The sequence below is a fragment of the Anarrhichthys ocellatus genome, unplaced genomic scaffold, assembly GCF_004355925.1.
Source record: "Anarrhichthys ocellatus isolate YVR2014 unplaced genomic scaffold, GSC_Weel_1.0 scaffold126, whole genome shotgun sequence".
NCBI classification, from domain to species: domain Eukaryota; kingdom Metazoa; phylum Chordata; class Actinopteri; order Perciformes; family Anarhichadidae; genus Anarrhichthys; species Anarrhichthys ocellatus.
In genome coordinates, this window is record NW_022280156.1 from 218,676 (window position 1) to 240,774 (window position 22,099).

General features: G+C 43.5%; 1 protein-coding gene across 1 annotated transcript in view; it reads left to right on the forward strand.

Annotated features, from left to right (window-relative positions):
- The window catches only part of lcor (ligand dependent nuclear receptor corepressor), a 71,439-nt gene that overhangs the window by 31,512 nt on the left and 17,828 nt on the right, over window positions 1-22,099 (forward strand). The window contains exons 2-5 of the mRNA XM_031877131.1: window positions 5,603-5,668; window positions 11,296-11,375; window positions 15,805-15,916; window positions 21,150-21,623. Of these exons, the coding sequence (XP_031732991.1) occupies window positions 5,603-5,668; window positions 11,296-11,375; window positions 15,805-15,916; window positions 21,150-21,623 (732 nt within the window). The remainder of the gene's footprint in view (window positions 1-5,602; window positions 5,669-11,295; window positions 11,376-15,804; window positions 15,917-21,149; window positions 21,624-22,099) is intronic.

Genomic DNA, 22,099 nt, shown 5'->3' on the forward strand with positions numbered 1-22,099 from the left:
GGCCATTTCAAGTATATCTCTGTGAGATCAGGCTCGCCGTGTAGCGAACTAGCTTGTGTTAGCTCCTCAGTTTCTGTGGTTCATACAAAGCAGCATTTTGTAGTCGTGTTGGTTCAGTAAATGGCTGCAGCTAAATAGTGCAAAGACCATTAACATCAATGAGGTCTGTTGCGCCACTGATCTTTACAGTTCACAGTCTCTGTAATCTACCGAGTGAATCATCAACCTGACATCCTCTTTTGTTGCCATTTTATCCGTTTTAACTTTAACTCGTAGGTTTAGGAGAATGGAAATCGAATCGCCTCAAGGCTGCTTCTTACTGTTAGATATAGTTGTTTAAAAAAGACGAGGTCGGGCAACAAAAGTAACACTGTGAAACGCACTTCTAAAGCCGGACGTATACTTTCTTTTTAACCACGCATTCGTGTTGACAACCAAGTGCTTTGTGAACGACAATTGTTCATATACTTGTACTACTGTTCAAGGTTTCCACTAAAGCTCACACCAGAGAATCAGACCGTAGAGTAGCCAGCTGGTTTGTTGTCATACAGATGCGGGTAATCGCAGAATTGGTCTAATTAGCTGGTCCTCAAAACTTCTCCGCCGCTGACGTGCCTACTGACCCTGTCATGTGACCCTACTGCCTCCCTACGCTGCCCCTACCGTTCATGCATGCGTACTGCATCTTGCGGTAATTTCTGAGGATGTGCAAATGTCTCTCGCACTCGATATTTTGGGGGTTGGGGAACATGGGACCAGGGTCACCGATGCAAAGGAACTAAATTACTAAACCTGCACACGAACAGACCAATAAGGAGGTCGAGTGCTGACGTTTTTTTGCTGACTGGATATCAGCTGTTTAATTCAAGTATGGCTTTTTGATCCTTCCCATCCCTCATACATATTGTCTCACTTCCTCTTCTCTTAAGCCCAGACCCCGGTTGGGCTTAATTAGGTATTGATTTGATCAGGGCCAGGCGAGAAGGCCTGTTCTAAGAGCTTTAGTCATGCTGCATTATTAATGCTCATGCAGCACTATATATAGCTGAGGTCCAGTGGTCACAGGAGAGCCGAACGTCGGTTTCCATGTTCAGATGGATGGCAATACTTCCTCCAGTGTCGAGTTCCTTTTCCACGGCTCGGAGGGAATTGGAAAGATGCTGTTTCTTGTGCGCGCTTTGATTTGATGAGCGTGCCCTGAATGAATTTCTGAGCAGCTCGGTGGCTCCCAACAGTGTTTTTGTGTTTGTACGGCGTAAGATGTAGTTCCTGCTGGACGTCCCCCGTTGTCCAACGTCCACTCTGAGGTGGATTAATCTATCGTTTGCTGGTCATTTATGAAACCTTCTCCGTATGAAAATAAAAAAGGCCAATGCCTCTGCTTCTGTCTCCATAGTTTACTCTACGTGGTCTCTGTGTCTCGCTCATAGAACAGTGGTTACACACGTAACTTGTTTTTACCGGCCGGTAACGTCAAGCGCACGGCCTGCGTTGTCTTTTTTTCAAATTACATCGGGGGATGGGGGAGGAGGTGAGAGACGTCTGTTTTAGATTTCTCACAGATGGGGGGGGGGGGTCTAGATGACAGATAAGGTACTTCTTCAAAAAAGTAATTTAAGCAATCCTTATAAAAAGTGACTGTTTGTTGAGTTTATGTCTTCTTTTGTATTTAACTTGACGTGTTTTCCCAATTCTATTGAAAGACAATTAAATGAGCGTAAGACAGCAATTTAATCATTAACTCTACCTGTTAAAAGCAACAACAGGGGGGAAGTGACTCTGCTGCACTGATCTGATCAAAAGCACTATTACATGTGCAGCATAAATACCAACAATAACACTATTCTCCTGTGTGTGTATTACACAGCCACAGTCTGTTTTGTTTAAATGACTGTATTTTAGAAACACATTTGTATTCCCCACCCGCACTGCGATTATCCACTCTAGAGAATATGTTTGCGTTGCCCCAAAATTTGTGATTCTTGGATATGTAAATGAACTTCAGTAGTTGTAACACTCGGTGGCTTTGAGTGGAACATGAAAGCAGCTACTGTTTTACTTTCTTTGCTTGCAGATGGTGCACGTTAACATGTTGTTCACATGCAAGTTTGAAGCGCTCCTGCTGTTACTTTCTTTGCCTCAAGGTGGCGTAGGTCTCAAACTGGATGATATTTGATTCATAAACATCAGAAAACCGCAATATAATAAAGAATTTTAGCTTTAAATGACGCAGTTACGAGAAGAATCACGTGTTTGAATACTGAATTAGTCGGGTGTGTGCGAGTGTGTTTATGTAACCAACCCTCCGCTTTATTGTTGAAATCATATTTCGACACCCTCCTTCTGCAGCAGCTCCTCACTCAACAAGGTTTCATTTGTGCCGTTCGTACGTTCACATCACATATTTGAAGTCTGTGCTGCTTTTTTGTCCTCTCTGGTGCAAATGTGGATTAGCTCGATGTCTTGTGATTCCCTCCATGCATGTTTTTGTGTGTGTGAGTCACTTAAGTTTGTGTCACGCTATATATGTATGTATGTATGTATGTATGTATGTATATGTGTGTATGTATATGTATATATATATGCATTTTTGCATAACACACTGACAGAATCCCAGATGTCATAATGTGTGTACGTGCGTGTGTGTCGTCATGTCATGTGTGAACGCTTTTGGGCCCAGAGTGTGTTCACTAACTGACCTACATTTCTGGAGCTTTTTGTTTTGCCCGTGGCTCGGGGAGACTTTGTCGCCGTTATCTCATCTAGCCAATCACATCCCCTAATCTGGTTTTTGTCCAATCGCATCCTCAATCTCATCCGTCCAATCGCAGCCTCGGGGGGGGGGGGGGAGTCATCCTGTACTGTACGGTACGCTGGGGATGCACTTTAAATATGAAAACACTCTCCATCTCGTGGCTCAAATAGCACGGGGGCCCGTGTAACTTTTCTCACGCTGCATCGGCCCTCCCCCCCGCCCTCCAACCCCCCCCCCTACTTAAAAGGAGAGCTGTATTTCTGTGCTGCTGGAAAGTAGGGGCAAAAAAAATGCTTTTGAAAATTCTTTGAAGCTTCCGTTTTTTGTTATCAAAGCTGCCTTTGTTGGCCTTATGAATTTTGCATGTGTGAACTTTGTGATGTGTTAGTGTGTGTGCATGAGGGGGTGGGGGGGGTGCACTAATTTTGGTTGCCTCGTTCATAGGAGGTTTGGGCAAAAGGTCAAAGACGTTGGTGATGAGTTTTACTCGATAGCATTTGAGCTCCTGAACGGACCCCTTAAAGCCCAAATTTGTGCACTATCTGCAATTCCAAAAGAGACCCGACAGGATATGTTTTAAAGGATTTGTAAGTTGCTCAAGCTTCCCCCGGCCAAGCTCAGACAATGTGTGTGTGTGTGTGTGTGTGTGTGTGTGTTGATGTGTCTATCATACCATCACCACATGATAGGTCTTGCTGGAATTCAAGGAATAACACAACTTATCTTGTTTCTGGCTTCGGGCCAACACAAACAGAAGACTAAAGGACTGGTACGGAGGGATTTCACACACACACGCACACACACACACTTAACGTAACAGCAATGTGACTTTGGCTTCTCTGCATGTCCAAGCCCTGAATCAGAGATGCGCTTACTGATTTGAAATGAGCAGATTAACAAAGACTTTTAGACTGAACTGAAATTTACTGAAACAACTCACCTTTCACTAAGTCCCGCCCCCTGGAACTCAGACTGGCCAATCATAGCTTAGCATCGCCCAGCTCCCACCAGGGCCCGACAACAATGTGATGGTTTTAGATTTTCTTTATTTTTGAGGCTGATTTAGTGGATTTGGAGCTCGTCACGTTTAAACGTTGTCTTTCCAAACATTCGATGATATTTATTCAGATAGTGCAGTTAGTGACAGTGTGGGCTCCATGGTAACGTAGCTGCGGGGAGCTTTTCAAAGGGTCGGCAGGTAAAGCGAGAAGCTGCCTCCTTTCTTCGTCCTCGAGTGTTTCTGTCAATATTGTGCTGATGGAGATGTAGCCCGGTGTGTTGACACTCGGATAACAGCAGACTCATTTCACACGAAACACACGACATGTCGGGAACATCTGTAAATCGTGTTCGTACTCAAGAGAAAATTCGAAATACGGGAAAATTGGTGAATGCGGCAAGTTTTCACTCTTTAACGCCACTTAAGGGCAAATATGTTGGTACGAGTGGTGCATGAGGCCCAATGACCCTAAAGATACATTTTATGGGCACATAGTGGAATTTCCCTAAATCCAACTGGTCATGTGTTTTTGTGCTGGTTGTAGTACCAAGATACCAAGTCTCTTGTTTTTAACCCTTTAGAGAGTCCTTCATACCGAATACTGAATATTAATCTAAGTTCTTTGTAACTCGTCTAATTACTTCCTGTCTTCTAAAACTGCAGTATTGTGTATGAAAAGGCTGTGGATTTAAAAACTCTCAAATTAAAGCGGAACGTCAGCGTTTTAACCTCATTGTCGCCGTTTCTTTTCAAACGTAAACCTCGTCCAGACCGTATACGGGACTCATGACTGACCAGATGGTTTCCATCACCGGTCGTCGGGCTGAAACATTTAGAAACACATCTGCAGTCCTCGAAGCCTTGACTCTTCCCACCGGTTGGGTCGAGAGCTGAAGCGGCGTTGCCGTTGCCGTGAGGTCGGCCGTAATGATTTTATAACGGAGAAGTACGTTTCGACTGCGGCTCATCGAGCTAGTTCATTTCAGTGTTCAGTATGTGGCCTGATAAGTGGCTACACTTGAACTATGCATATGTGCTCCGCTGACCTTTCTACTCCGTGTTAAACACACACACACACACACACACACACACACACACACACACAGATGTATGTCTTTGTCTCTGTTGCTCTGGGTCTGCCTCCATTTCCATTTAATGGGGGATGACGTTGGGGGAGGTGGGAGGAGGGTCAGGTTGAAAATTGCAATATGTATTTATGTTTCTCTGTATGCGGTTGCCAAGCAACAGCAGGACGAGGGTATTTACAGTTAATAAAAAAGTGAGTGACATTAGCTTGGTGTGTTAGAGGTAAAGCGCTAATTTTTCTTTGAAGGCTGAGAAGAAAGACGTGTGTGTGTGTGTGCGTGTGCATAATAAGCGCTCACAAAGCCTCCTTGTCGTAGATATTTCGATGTGTTTCTGTGTGTGTGTGTGTGTGTGTGTGTGTGCTCTCACATCATTGTCTTTGTGTGACTTTATTTGTATTTTTGTCTGTTTCTAATACAGAAAAACAATTTTTATTTACGCCCTTCAAATGCAAAACAACTTCAGATTGCAAACTGCTTTGAGCTGCTATGTTCACTTTAGTTTGTTGTAGATTTTTTTAATTGCAGTGGAGGCTGTGCATCAGCAAAATATACCCTACGGGAAACGCACTTTGTCATTTGTGTTCCTAACCCTTCAAAAGATGAAATATTGTCTCAAAAATCCTTTAATATTGCAGTTTGACAGTGTTTTTTTCCTTCTTTCAGGTTTTGTTTTACGTGGTATTAAAGCCGCTGTCACTCGTTGTTTTGATGGTAAACATGTCCGCCTGCATTAACGTCACGTCTCTTCTCTTTTCATAGGCTTTGAAAGCATCTTGGAAGGCTTGTTTGGGCCGGGACTAATCAACGATATCACGCTTTTCCAAGGTAAACATTCTCAAACACACAAACCAACAAATACGCAAACAGCAAATGCAACTTTGAAATAATCGAGAACATAAAATGGATGTTGAAAGATCGACTTATCTTTTAATTATCAAAGATGAATGACTATAAACTGTGGGCATGAATGAAATCAAACCAACAAATCAATAATTCTATCTTTTAAAAGCTGCGTCTGTGGTTAAACTTCATACGGACATGAATCAAAAATGTTTTTGTTAATTACGTCGTTATCTCAAGAAAACAATATTTGTTAAATGGAGACAACAAGAAAATGAATTAATTAGAGATAACATCAGATAACAAACAGCGGTTTCCTCTTATCACTTCAAATGTTTGGGTCAAATCATCCGATGTTGAATGTCTTCAAACGGACGAGATGAGCTGACGGTGATTGACTCGTGACGTGAGCAGAAGGATGTGTGACGACTCACTTTCAGGTATTTTCTGGTTAATCTATTTGGGGCAAAGGTACCGTGTTTTATACTTCCTCTGAATGTAATCCATTCAATCTCGTGGATCCTTCCACTAACTTCACCAAGTCGATCTGTGGCAGCTCATCGGGGCCGTCGGATTATTTGACCCAAACATGTGAAGTTATAACAGAAAAACAATCTTTGTTCTCTCGAAATAATGAAGCACAATAAACACGAATCGTGTTTGTTTCGGGTTTCTACAATGTAATCCTGTGGGAGAGACAGTATGGACATGCAATAAATATCGTAAAATGACAATAAACAGCATCTCTCTCGATCTACTGATCTGTCTCAAGACGTTTATTGCCGTGTAATTTGTCTCAAAGTCATTTTGCAATTCACAGTATTTAATGAACTGTATATAAGTTTGTTATTTAGGCAGCATGGAGCCCGAGAGCCCTGTTTGAAGGAAATAAAGCATGCACTCATATTCCATAATGTACGGTAGAAGTCACCAAAACTGAGAGAGGACTTCCTGCTCTGACTGACACAAATGAAATACGGATGTCATGAGAATAAAGCAAGTGAAGATCAATATCACCTAAACCCCCCAGATCTCTCTCTCTCTCTCTCTCTCTCTCTCTCTCTCTCTCTCTCTCTCTTGTTCTCTCTCTCTTGTTCTCTTTCTCTCTCTCTCTCTTTTCCCACGGAAAAACGAGGTCAACATGGTGTCCTGGAGTCATGTGACCTCTTCCCCACCAACTTACGGCATTTTTAGAATATTTCTGGCTTGTCTACGTCATTTCTTCACTCGTGCATTACGCTTCTACACACACACACACACACACACACACATTCTCTCCCAACAAAGTGCATGTGCAAGTTTACACAAACACACACCAACGTCACTAGATTTCAGGAAGTTAAATAGAATCTAAACATTCACACACTATTTTCCCTCAGAGAGCATTTATCCTCTTGTAAATCCCCGATTAGAGTTTTCCTACATTTCCCAGAATTCCCTGTGGCACTTTGTTTTAATAAAGGGGCCGCAGTTCCTGCTGCAGTTAGTCAGTTCTCATCAAGCATGAAAATTGTCAAATTGTGACCATATTTTCTTCATGGTTTCACAGTAACCCTTGTCGTCCAGTGTTCGTTGGACCTGATTAACTTTGCACAGGTGTTCATCACTCTCTCAGTCCTTCTGTTCAAACGCAGATATTTACAGCTTCACACAATGATGAGGACTGACACACACACACACACACACACACACACACACACACACACACCTCTTAAATCAAAGGTGGAAATAAATTCAGCCGAATAGTCAATTTATTTAAAAAAAGAAAAAAGGGATTCCAGTTGTTTCCAGTTCAGTTTTCAAAAAAGTTAAAGTTTTATCCAGACTTTGGATTTAATTTCATTAGATACATTAATCCCCCCCCCCCCCACACACACACACACTAATCATTGTAATGTAAATCTTTCCACGCTGCTGTCACAGTGTTACTTTCCCTTTAAGTCTTTGTTATACACAAGCTCACAAGATTTTTAAAGAAACCTGGATTGTGGTTCCTGCAGCAGAAATCTTTACTTTAACTCAGTCACCTCGCTAATTAAGTGCATGCAAACACTAGAGTTGTGCAGCCTAAAATGCTGGATCGGGTCGGCGAGTACACGAGTCAATGCACCGATTTGATATCACGTTGTCGTGTTATTGATCAGCTCATTTACGCTGCACAGGAACAACAACAACGCTTGTCACTGCTACCCTGCGTACATTCTGCCCAATCAGCAGGCAGATGTGCAAACTAGTACCACACACCTGTAGTTAAATACTTTTCCCGTATAATGTTACATTGTGAACAACAACTCTGTTGAAATCGTCAGGAGGAGAGCTAGTTGACATTAGCTGTTAGCTGTTAGCCGTTAGCAGCCGGTGGGCAGCCCAGTGCTGCTTGGCTAAATAACGGAGCTAACGGCTAACTTTCTCTCTGGTTGGGTTGAGTTGCATTATCATGCGTTCAAGCGCTGTTCAGTAAAAAAGAGTTTTAGTGGTGAAGGTAAATTATAATGTTATGATGATGTGTTTTTTCAATGCGCGTTCAGGTTTTCGGAATCGGTACCTGGAAAGAAAAAGGTGGTATCAAACCATCTCTTTAAACACATCGACTGTTGAGCAGGAACTCAAAGATTCATGCAAAAGGTGTCGACGTCTTCCTCGAGCTCACGCACACACAAACAGGAACGTGACTATACTGCGAGGGCGGGAGGTCACGTTCGCAGTGGGACTTGAGCTAATTGGCCCCATCCCAGGGACAACCACGGGGTTCAAGCACAGCTCACCCTGCCTTTTTTTTCATTACAGTAGCAGTAGAAGGAGAGAGGGAGTAATAAACTGTCCCTTTTATGTGTTGCACATCTCACAGGAATGTGAGAGAAAGTGGACTGTGATTGGAAAACACTGATGTGTCCTACACTCTATTCAATGCATGAAAGGAAACCATTTATTTCCATTCATCTCTCTATGGAATGAAAATTAGTAAGTAGACTTCATACATGTAATCTCTTTCAGGAAGCACTTTGCACTTTGTTTTACACGGTAATACATGTTAAGATTGATGTGAAAACGTTGCATTATGGAAGTTCACCGCAAAGAAAAAGAGGAAAATAGATAAAGATGCCTTCGCTAAGTCCTAAGGTTGACTGGCTAATCGTAGCTTAGCATCAACCAGCTCCGACTAGGATCCAACAGCTATCCGGTTCTGCTCCAAAGACTCTCATTCAAAACAGTTTCAGTTTGTTGTTCATGTTCAGGCAGGTTCAGTGGGTTTGGAGCTCGTCACGTTTAAACGTTGTGTGACAGTGACGCTCGTTACCCGGAGAGGTTGGAGGGAGATACACGTTTCTTAAACGTTACGTTTCTCCCCAAAAACCCGTGAAGCTAACATTAGCAGAGCACTTTAACTCATCATTAACTAGCATTAGCACTTCTATGCTACGTTAGCAACTGAAGGCATACTGAATTAAAACGCATGCTGCGTTTGCTTTTTATTGATTGTAACGTGGTGAATGAAGAGGAACGGTGTTCCTTAATGTCATTGTCTTCTGTCTCGATCGCCAGGTGATGCAGTGGTTCACTAAGAATGAAACTAGCAAGTTTTACATCGACATTAAGTAGTTTGTTAGCACAGTTAGCTGTGATGTCAAATATAGTCGTGTAAATCTGCGACACGACGTCCTCTGCAAATTAACTCCATATTTCAGCGGATTTTCTGTCGATGTTTGCAGAGATGATTTGTTTTCTTTCTCTTCTTATTTTTTTTTTTGTCCTGTTTTTATTCCCGTTGGTCTTAATTACGTCTCTTCTAGATCAAACACTACGGAGGCTGCAGAGGAACTTTTTAATTACTGCAAATGAATGAATGCGTTTGTTGCATTTTTGGGTGGAACAAGTAACTCAAATCCATTGAAAGGGCAAATCTGGAAAGTTATTGCGAGATTTGGTTCGGAGCATTTGTCTTTGACCGCTTTGTGACTTCAGGTTTTCTTATTTTAACATTTTAAAGTCAAGTAAATGATTGTTAGACGAGCCGCCGTCCACAGGGCTGAAGAAAGTCTTTCAGCTCCAGCTGCTTTTCTAAACTGCCGAAAAAGTGACAGAGATAGGAGGTTCTGATCGGACACAGTATACTGTGACTGTATTCATTTAGCTCTCTCTCTCTCTCTGTGTGTGTCTCTCTCTCTGTCTCTCTCTCTCTCTCTGTCTCTCTCTCTGTCTCTGGAGCTGACTCGGCCTTCCATTCCCCCCACACGTCTGTACTATAACACACTCCTCCTTTCCTTCTCTCCTCTGTTGCTTCGTCTATTTCACTGCATCCCTGTTGTTTCTTCTCTCTCTTCTGTTTTCAGACTGAACCGAGGGCTTTTTAAAGGAAGCGTAGCGCCATGGCAACAGCTCAGCTGTAACCAAGTCGACGGCAGTCTCTCTCTCTCTGTCTCTCTGTCTCTCTCTCTCTCTGTCTCTCTCTCTCTCTCTCTCTCTCTCTCTCTCTCTCTCTCTCTCTCTCTCTGTCTCTCTCTCTCTCTCTCTCTCTGTCTCTCTCTCTCTCTCTCTGTCTCTCTCTCTGTCTCTTTCTCTTTCTCTCTGTCTCTCTCTCTCTCTGTCTCTCTCTCTGTCTCTCTCTCTCTCTCTCTCTCTCAGCTCTGAAGGTGATATATTGGTGAAAAGCTTTTGAATTCTTTGAAGGATGAAGACGCGTGAACCTGACACAGTACTGAGCTGAAATGCTTCTCGGTGAAGCTGAACTGACAGTTGGCATCATCTGAATCAATGACGAGGCCACGAGCACAGATTAATATTGATAAGAGCAACTACTGATGAGCAACAATCCAAAGTGTGTACGTAAAATGTACGGCTGCAGTTTAGGATTATTTTTCTCATCAGTTAAATGTTTGATCTATGAAATGTGATAAATGTCCGTCACATTTTCACAGAGTTCTCGTTGATGTCATGAAATGACAGACGGTCGAAAACCAAAATAAATTCAGTTCTAGTTTCAAAAACAGGAAATCCGAGAGAATATTTGGCCATTTCTGTTCTTAAAAAATGACTCAAAACAATGACTAAAAATACTACATACCAGCCCATGAATTTGATCATCCATTGCATTGACAAATTATTTTGCATTTAAACTTGTATTGCATTCATTACGGCATAACACTGAGGGAGAGGGAGGGAGAGAGAGGATGCTTCATGATGGGCAGCAGATGAACTACCAGGAGACGGCATTGGATTTCTTCATCGCACTGTACATGTTTAACAAAATGCAGGCTTGGAAAGGGGTAATTACTTCTTCACACATAGGGCTTCAGGGCACGGCTGCTTCGCCAACGGGTGCAGTCTTATTTACATGCACTCGATCACACACAGAGAGGCGCTCGTCTTTAGGCAACAACATATCCCATATTCAAATGAGCTCATCTGTCGATCACTGGTTTGGTTAGTTTTTACACGGCTTAGTTGACATATGAAGTTAGTCATCGTTGGGATTTATTAATTGGCGGAAGCAAAAACTACAACCGCACAGGTTTGCTGATGTCTGTGACTGTGTGCATTAAGTTGCGGGATACTGACGGGATTCTTCAGTAGTTTGTTTAACCCGTTGCTTTCTGTCTCCCTCTCTTGTCCAGACTGCGAGCCCGAGGAAGTGTCTGACTGGTCCTTCGATGAAAACTGTCTCTTCTGCTGCCTGAGACGCGAGAAAGTCAAGGTAGGAGACGGCACGACGTTTCATCTCACAGGGTTAAGGTCCAGGGTTCACACGGCTCATTAATGTTAATTAATTAATGCATGTTGGGTATCAGAAGAACTCCGGCCGTTGTGGGTTCACTTTCAGATGTTTGCTGCTCGCAGCTTTCTTGAGAACCGCGTACACAAACACTTCACCTCCTCGTGCCCTGAGAAAACAAAACCTGCCATGACAAAGTTGCATCAACATTTCTATGATATTTAAAAATATATATTTTTGACATACTACACTGTGTATGTGTACAGTTTGTGAAGCCCTCTGAAGCAAATTCATGATCTGTGATTTTGGGTTATACAAAATACATTTTATTGAATTTAAGTGAATTATGACATTTTTAAGCCATTTTTCCGACGTACTATACTATGCTTTTTAAAAAATATATTTTTACGACGTTATGCGACACGACTTTTTTGGATGAGCACGAGAAAGCACAAAGACTCCACGAAGAAGCCGAGTCAGTAACATGAATGTATACAGAGAGGAGGAGACAGGAGAGAGGAGAGAGGAGCTCAGGCTAATCATAAGAAGTCCCACAACAGTCCAGGTCCAAGGCCCACCTGAGCCAGCCCTAAGCATGGTCTTTATGGAAGAGGAAAGTCTGTCTCCCTGGAGAGAGGAGCTTGAGTTGAGCTGAATGCTCTGGCTCCCGTTATCGTGGAGTAAGAGTGAACTATGAGCTCGTTGGGATACGATGCTTTCTGACCGTTGAGGGCCTTGTAGGTGATGAGGAGCATGTTCGTTTCTATTCGGTGTTTAACAGGGAGCCACTGCAGAGAGGCTTACACAGGAGGAATATGATCTCTCTTCTTAGTTTTTGTCAGTACACGTGAGAGTCTTAAGAGACCTATGAGAGCAGCCTGGTAAGAAAGAGTTGCAACAAAAACGAGTCCATGCAATTGTTACTTATGGTCTAGATTACTGCGTTGTTTTGTGTGCCTGATCTCGATGTCCTTAAAGGTTGTTCTGTGTCAGAGTTGAAGGACCCGATCAGAGATAACTCTGATTCTTTAAGGTGTTACTGGAGGCCAGGACAACTATATCATTAAATCACTTGCTCTGGAGGTGTTGAAGGGACAATAACTTCTGTTTGGTCCTTTTTATGGCAATTGAATGCCTCCAGCAGCCTTGGACAGACACGGTATGTTTTTGGGGATTTTCCTTCCGTCCGTCCCATTCTTGTAAAAAGCGACATCTCAGGAATGCCCGGAGGGAAGTTCTTTAATATTTAGCACAATCGTCCACCGGGACAAGAAGGCTGAACTCGGTGGTCAAAGGTCACTGTGACCACACAAAGCACGTTTTCTGCCCTGAGTCATGTGCTAATTATGACAATATCAAACCAATGCCTGATGGGGTAAAATGATGAAGTGATGCGACAGCGAGGCCGTAGGTCTGGTTCACCTTTGGACAGACCCAGGCTAGCAGTCTTTATGCTAAGCTAAGCTATTTGACTCCCTGACATAGTTTCTCATCTTCCTCTCAACAAGGAAGCCAATAAGCATATTTCTAATGTGAGCTTTACAGAAACTAACCGACGGACGTTTCAGCTTTTAAACTACTTCATGATTATTAAACACCGGGTTTAAAATATGAACTGTGCAGCACATTCATCCGAGGCTTGCAATGAATAAATAACCAGCATCTATGAGAAATTAGAGCGACTTTCAATAAAATATAAAGAGAATATGTGGTATGTGCAAAATGTAATAAAGCTGAAAATCATCTTCAGCACTTCCACTATATGAGTGAGAGATTGACAGATTGAGGGGGGGGGGTGTTTCATTCATTTTTAAGTCAAGACAGCAATATAAAACGTGAATCAATGTGTTTCCAGCCCCTGTGTATATCCTGCAGAGTAGAGATGGATTCTGTTCCTGTCTAAGGGTTTCTTTCCTTTGTTCACACTTTGGGTGTTTTTGTCTGCCCGCCTTTTCCCGAACTTTCTGTTGGAAGCTCCTCCTCCTCCTGCATACTTGTTATTTGCGTTGTTCCACCATCATGGTCTTGACCCCAATTTAGCTTATGAAAGGAGAGTGACATAATGATTTGGAGGTGTGTGTGTGTGTGTGTAAGGACGAGGATGGTGACATGGGTGTAAATTAGTGAGACTCCCACAGAAGCAAAGAGGCCGCTGCCTCCTCTCAAGAGTTATAAGAGAATAAGTAGTTTATTAGACAGACTACTGCATACATATCAGAGACATGGGAGTCGTGGTACCTGCTTCTGTGTCTCCTGCTGTAGACAAAGCATCACTCCACACCGTGAAGAACAACAAGAGCTTGACTGTTGGGGGGGGTGTAACAGCAATGTCCCGGCTGTGATTCAAGACGTATATATACTGTATATATATATATATATATTAGTGCTGGGCAAGTTACCGCGTTATTATCGCGTTAACGCATTCATTAATTGATGCCGACAATTATTTTATAGCGCATTAACGCATTTTTTTATTTTGAAAGTCCGTGGAGGAAGTCTTCAGCAGACTACGTTGATGCAGCTTGTGGGAGAAGTTTAGATAAACATAAGCAAGACAAGCGGAGTTACAACGTGCACCAGCTGTTGCTCTGCCTGGAGACTACTGGACATCGCTGCGGTAAAGTCAGCAGATACTTACAGTGTCGTTGATGAAAATAAGGACTTGTTCTGTTTAAATTTGCTTAAAACGTGTGCAAAAGTTTGTTGGAAACTAAACATTTATCTCCTGCTTTGATTCCTTCACTGAGGTCAACAAAACAATCCCAACTCAAGGTCCACTTACTCTCTTGTTCTGGAGCTTTTGATCTCGTCACACGGTCTTCATTTGCTCAGTTGCAACAGTAAAAACATCTTCCATTGCTCAGAGAACATTGTAAGGACTTCTTGTCCATGTTTTCCATCTCCTTTATTTTTGGGATGTGACCGAACAAGTGAATGAGGGAGGGGAAGGAAGTTTAGGAGGGGGCGTCCTTCCCGAGGCGGCGGCTTGTTTTTCAACTTCATCCCAGTCCGACCTCGGAGGTCCGGCCATCTGTCTCCTAAAAACATCCTTGCCTCACCGGCAACCCCCTCCACCCACCCCCAGCTGTCTCCCTCTCTGTCCCCGTGTCCCTGTTTCTGTCGCTCTCTGCTAATAAAGCACAACAACACATCCTCGCTGCTGCAGCACTCGCCGACATCCGACTGGTCGATAATTATGCTCGCCACTCGCGGCGCGTTAATCACAATCAGGCCGAATAATAAGACAAAAATGTTGCAGCAGCCTTAATTGTATTTCCCAATCTTTTATTCTTCTGTTAGGGCTTGAAAGCTCCCTCTGCCTCACAGTTATTACCCTCTGCTTGTGTGTGAACTGCCAGAGGAGCTTCAGTGGGCAGGAATCATTGATTCATTGATCTGAAGCCAGCAGAGAGAGAGAGCTGAGGGGGGGTTTGAAATAAAGAGCGGATGGAATAGTGAAATCCTCAAACACACTCGTCTCAGTTTGCTGCTTTGTCTTTTACGACTTAGGCAAACGGACGCAGACATCCTCAAACTCCCTGTTCAGTGTCGTAAAGACACGACGTCACACTAACCGTGGTGTTGATCCCGTCATACTCAGAGGCTGAATTAGCGGATGTTTTATTTTTCTTATAAAAATCTCTGATTGGCAGAGCGTCAGGCTCGAGACCTTGGACATCCTGAGGAAGCCATTTCATTTGCCGTCAGCGTGAAGAGCTCCACCTCCAACAATGGTGCCTCAGTAGAGAATTTAGTAAGAGTAGAGACCAGACCAGGAATTCATAACAAACTCTGCTGGAGAAACGAGCTCCAGATCCACAAAAAACAGCCTGAAAATGAAGAAAATCGGACACCGATGCATGAGAGTCTGTGGACCACAACCTGATGCTACGCTATGATTGGCCAGTCTGCAGTCAAGGGGCGGGACTCAGGGAAGGATCAGTTAAATGACATCAATTTGTATGAAAATTGAAAAACACAAACAATTATGTAGCGCTGAAACAATGGATCAATTAATTGATTAGACAATGGAAAGAAAATGACATCACCATTAAAATTACCAATATTGTGTACATCAAATGTACATGTTAATCAATAATTATATTAATTGTAGGTATTGCAAATATAAAATATAAAACATTTATAAACATATTCTAATAAATCTAATAGACCAGAGTGTCTCCACATTCGCCTTTTCTCAACTGTTAGAATAAAGAAAACTAAACACTCTGTGCACCAATTCACCTCGAGTACAATCTACCAACTTCAAGCCAAAAGGATGGAGGCGTCTGCATCCACCTGCAGGTCGGTTATATACAGTCACAGTAAAAACACAACAACTGAGCGGTTTAATGTTTTGACAGAACAGGCTGTTACTCACTCGTTTGTCTCGGTGTGCTTGTCTGTGCAGGAGCACGGCGCAGAGAAGGGTGGAGGCAGCCAGGTGCTGTCGGAGCCGTCTCGGATCTGCCGGCTGGAGAGACAGGCCCAAGACTTCCTCAATGCTGTGTTCCACAGGAAAGGTAACACACACACACACACACACACCTCATCAGTCATTTCATTACTCATTTTCACTTCCCTCTGGTCATTAATATCTGGAACATTTTAGAATTTCCAGAGGTGCGTTTGATACAAGTCAAGTCGGGCAATTTGGTTAAAACTCAGGGGAAATCAGTCGATATGAGGGGATTTCACAAAAACCTGAGATTCTCTATAAAGGGAATATAATACCGGAGTGTATTATATATCTAACACATTTATTGCAATTAATTATTTTCGATCTCATTTGGAGTTGAAACCAGATTTACAGATGTTTGGTTTTTTAGAACATTTTTAGCCCCCGAAGGCGCTCCGTGATGGAAGTGATGGAACAATTATGTAATTATGGAAGTGACCACAGCGGTAATAGTGCTTTTTGTTGTGATACATTGGCCAATATATTTAAAAAAAAACCCTGTTTAATCACCTATTCATGTCCAATACAACCAATCACTATTGATGTCAAATGGTCTTGTCTTCCTTTTGATTTATAAAATCAAAGAAAGAGTAAACTTCTGTTCTCCTTCTGATTCACTGTGTTTAGTGTGTGTGTGTGTGTGTGTGTGTGTGTGTGTGTGTGTGTGTGTGTGCATCGCGCACTAGTGCTTCATCAGGAAGGACACCAGTCTGTTGGAGAATGACGTGTGAAATGGTGCCTCATCTGCATAACTGTGACAGTTTGGATTGAAAGGGGCCCGGGGATGGACTCCTGAGGGACACCGTACGGAAGCTTTTTTCCCAAGTTTTACAATTGGAACAAAGACATTTCTGCCCTCCAGGTAGACCCTAAACCAGGGAAGATCTGGGCCAGAGAGGCCGACCCACTTTACCGACCTGTACTAACGAGGTCACCGTTACAATGAGGGAAACTCTGCAGAAGGTTATTTTACATCGGAGAGAGACGATTACCGAGAAGCTGGTGCTGAATTTGAGAGGGTGGAAGTTATATCACCGCCGACGTACAGACCGAACCAAACTGAGAGCTCAACTTTCCAGCTTTTATGCGGGTATTACTTAAACCAAGGAGGTGTAGTGCAAGCGGGTTGTTTTGTGCACACTTTACAGGCTCTATTGAGGAATGTGATGTAGAAATCCCTCTGATGGCTGATTGGTTCTCGACCTGATACCCGTCACTCCTGTGGAAACATTGCTTTAACTACCTCTTATCAAGCAACGCTTCTATTTGAATGAATGTGTCTTTGTTTGTGTTGTAAATTTGTCTGACGGACTTTGAGTCCGGCAATAAAAGAATGAACTGGACTGAACTGTAGGACTATCTCACAGTCACATGAGGAGTGCAGCCTTAATGTCGAGGGCCAAATATAAAGCTGCACCTTGATCGACGCAAACTCACAGCAACCTTGAACCCTTCAGGAGACGCTTCCAGAAACATTTACATTAGTTTCAGCGGAGGATGTAGTTTGTGGTGCTATTGAACTACATTACATTATACAGAGAGATGTTTCTGGTGTTTATTATAACAAGTAACAGTTCATTACCCATAGTGGACTAAATATCTTTCTTGGTTGACCAAACTGCTGAGTGAACTACTACCTAAAATAAACGAGAGTCCTGGTTTCACATTCAAAAGTGATGATGAGGGGCTTTAACGTTCCTATCTGGTGCTTGTATTAACATGCGCCGTCAGCTTCGGTGCAGGTTTCAAATCAGCACCGCTTCAAAGTCAGAATATTTGCAGAGTTTCCGTAATATTCCCCCTCCGCACGGGGAGTGTATCATGTTGTGTCCCGAGGCAGAGAGCTACTCTGTGACAGAGGAGCGCTGAGCCCACCAGACGGAAGCTGGTGTCTGTCCAATCAACGCTCGGCTTCAAATCAATCTGGCTTCACTCACGCAGGCGAAGCTGCCCGTGGAGCTGCCGTATATAGACCGATAAACGCTCACACAGGCCTAGGCATGATGGGATGGGACGAACGGACACACACACACACGGCCATTATTACAGCAACATACCTGCCAGGCACACAAACACAACAAAACAAGTGCACATTCATCAACATGAAGGAATACTTCTGCTGTAATTTAAATTCTTAAGGGGAGACACTCAAGACAAATAAAATGCATTTCATGCATCATTTTTTACATATATCTATATCTGTAGACATAGATATATATACTTTTTTTTTTGGACAGAAGAGGTCCTGGACTACTCAAGGAAAGGTTTCTGAAAAATAAATAAAAGATTCAGCTGCCAAGATCACTCTGCTTTGTCGTAGCGAGGCGAGACCTCCGGCGCACAAAGCTGTAGTGTTACACAACGAGCCATTTCCTAGTTAACGCAGCACACACACACACACACACACACACACACACACTCACTGCACGCTGGGGTTTCCCCGGGAGGATTCCCAAAGTGGCAGCATGAATCCTACATCTGTCGAAATGGAGCTTTATAATTAGGGCACATTTCCAGCAGACTAACCCTCTTCCTGTTCTGTTTTTTTATCATTTAAGGCCCGTTGGATTGAGGCATAGTGGGCAAAAAAGGCCACATGGTGGATATGATTAATGTAACTTAACAGGCCTTTGACACAACACAACAGAGTGTCAGCGCACAGGTTAAGCTCTTTTATTTACCATGTCGGCGAGATCATTTCGGTGGCGGGGATTACACAGTGCGATGTTCAGGTGGAGCACAGAAGTCAAACAACGCTAACAAGGGATTAAACTATCACTCGCACACAACGAACGGCAACAACACCTCCGTACTGCGTCTGCGGCGCGGCTTTACAGGCACCGCTTGATGCTGGAGGAGAACGTCAGAGCTCAAACACAACCGACGTAAACGTCTTTGTGGTTCGGTAGCTTGCGTATTCACATGAATTTGAGGTTTTGTTTAAACGGATTTTTGTTCGTTCATAGTTTTCTCACCTCTTTTTATGTCGTTGCAGCCGACCGCATGGCAAGTTTGACATAAAACTGGTTTTATCTTCTAAGAAGCGCAGTAGATTGTTGTAGACGTGCCGTCATTTCTGTAAAACATCATTTTTTGGTGTTCACTGTCAATGGCGGTTTTAATCCTCTGTAAAAACATCATATTGATATGACAACATTGTTTATTGGAGCAACACGTACTGGTGTTATAACTATGTTTTAAAGTTATTATTTAAAGTCAATTATTTTGTTGTTATCACTTTTCAAAACAAAGTTGCATGTTTAACACAAGAAGAAGAGTTTAGAGATAAACTAGAGGATTGAATAGGAGACCAGCCAACAAAGATAAGAAATAGTAAATTAAAAAGTTGAAGCGGACGCTGCCAGACACAGCGCTTCATTAAGAAGTCACCTTTAGTCTTGAGCCCACACTTCACCACAGCCTCAGGCTGCTGTTGGCCCTCCAGAGTCAAAAGTTCAGAACTCTAGATAATCAGTTGTTTTCCACACATTTACTTTACTGCTCCTGTAGTTGGAGCGAACACAATGTGAAGGAAACAGCAATGAAATCCCCACAACCGTTACAGAGGAGCTGAGCAAAACTGGGCCATAAATTCGGATAAGTCGAGACGTGGTGCAGATTTAAAAACAGGAAGCATGCTGGGAAAGCATACGTGTAAGGCGTGGCTGAAGATAGCAGCATGCACCTGCTGTACTCTGACATTACGGTGCCTCGAGCTCGCTCAATAGGGAGGATTAAGTGCTGCATGTAGAGTTTATATACACTGCAGGATATATGGGATGTTTTGGGGATTATTTCAGCATAGCTTTCAGGATTAGATTGTTTGGGGGCTAATGTATTGTTTGGAGGATTTAGGGTTTGACTTATTGGCACGCATGAACGTATCCCAATAGTAGAGCTGCTGGTGATGAAGAGATACGTGCAGATGATTTATCTGGGACAATGGCAGATTAATGCATTAATAACATGAGTGTTGTCATTGCCGCTGTTTGTATTATGTATATTAGTGAAGAGTGTTTGATGTGGGCTTGTGTTGTCGCAGCGGGGGATCATTCGGTTGTCTTCTGGCACTTGTTGCACTTTGAAATAGTTCTTTAATTTATGTTTCACTGCAATGACTGCTTGATATTTTACCAATGGAAGAGGCAAAATGCTCCGATGAATGATCAAATCTGAAATTCCAAAGAATCGGACAAGTAGGGGCCGGTTCCCAACAGGATTCGATTCTCAGTTCCCATCCATAAATGCTGTATAGTACGACGTGATATGATGCAATACTACCTGATACAGTAGTACAAATGTACTTTACAGCTAGTATTAAGTCTAGTAATCACCGTCTCTTAACCCACTGGTGTGGAATTTACTGCAGAATAAAACCTGCTGGTGCACTACTGTAGGGCAAGCTGACAATTAGCTCTTAATCTTTCAATTATAATTTCAGTCTTTATACATTTCAGGTAATTGTTAAGATGGCCATTACAACTTCCCAGAAGTCCAGGGCAACGTCGTCAAACTACTCCTTTTGTACGACAGTCCAAAAGACAAAGAGTCTGAATCTACGCTGATATTAAACAGAGAAGAAGAAGCCAAAGCTAGAAACACAAGAGTATCTGTCATCTATGTTTGATCAATAATAACTCAGTTATGACAATGGTTGGTGATTCATTTGGTTAATGGATTGAGTGTGTTTTCAGCACTACTGTACTTGTTATGAAAACTACGATGTCCGTCCTCATGTGTGCATATTCTAACAAACACCACGGTTGAAGAACAAATCACCGCTGAACCTTCAGGCGTAAATTGATCCGACAGACAATTTCTAGTCCTTTCACAGTAAGAGTGGAAACAACAGAGAATCCTGGGAAAATGTAGGGAGACGGTATGAAAAGCTCCAGCAGAGGGGTGGCAGGCGAGGGGGCCACTGTGGCTAAGTGGAGAGCAGGGCCGTCCTTCCATCAGTGGATCGGCGGTTCGATACCCCGGCTCCAGCTCGGCTATACTCGCATGTCGATGTGTCCTTGAGCAAGGACGCTTGGCCCAAAAATGTCTCCCGTAGCTGTAGAAATGTGATAGAATCTGAATTGCCGCTTTGGATAAAAGCGTCCGCTAAATGACTGTAATGTAATGTATGTAATATCATGGCGCTCTCACTGTGGTCAATAAGCAGGAGTAAGTGGTGCTTCTGAGTGATATTAGGATTATTTCAACATAGCATCGGGATTACATTTCCAGGATGAAATAAGACGATGAACATGGCAATGACTCAGGGACTTCCTCTGTGTTTTGTTTTCCTCCAGACGTCCCAAGTTTCTCAGAACCTCACATTCCTCTAGTGGCTCGTGAGATCATGCAGCGAATGATCCGCCAGTTCGCTGCCGAATATACCTCAAAAACTACTCAGGACGACTCGCCCCTGCCCAACGGCACCATGAAGGACCAAAGCCTGCCGAGAGCGGCGTCTCTGGCCGCGGCCCCGTGCTCCCCGCCCGGGCCCCCGGTCGCGCCAAGCTCCCCTCAATCGTCTGCCTCCTCCTCCTCCCTGTCCCCGGGGCCCGGCCTCAGCCCCGTCTCCGCCGCTGCTGCCACCTCAGCACCCGCCTGCACCCAGAGCAGCAACGGCGTGGGAGCCAGTAACGGCGGAGGAGGAGGAGGTACGCCCGCTGCCTCTGCACAGAATCCCGTCCTCAGCAAGCTTCTCATGAGCGACCAGGACGGCCCGCTGGACCTCTCCGTCAAAAAGAGCGAGGCCGACCCAGACCCCAGCCAGCAGGGTGAGAGCAACCACACACACACACACACACACACACACACACACACACACACACACATTCAGGGGTTCGTCACTTATGAGGACATCATGTTGACTTCATGTTAACTCCCGTCAGACAGATGACTGCACTCACAGATTCTCTTTCCACACAGAGACTCAACACATTCTCACTCGTCTCATGAACAGATCGCTGAAAAGCTGTCGTTCATTTTGAGCCTTCGCAGCGCTGAGCTCTGAAATGTAGCCGTGGGCTCAATCTAGGTTTAATCAAACATAACCAGCAGGGGGTCCGACTCTCCGTCCACCGAACAGGCTGCAGGGTTGAAGCGATGAACCGCTCGCTGTTTTAACCCTCAACTGCAGTGTGACCCTCTTTTAATACCAGCTTTTGGGAATGTGCTTACAGTAAGCCTCCTTAATTAAAAATAATTAAAAAAAAAGATTTAGGCACGTAGATCCACCTCATGCCTACTCACG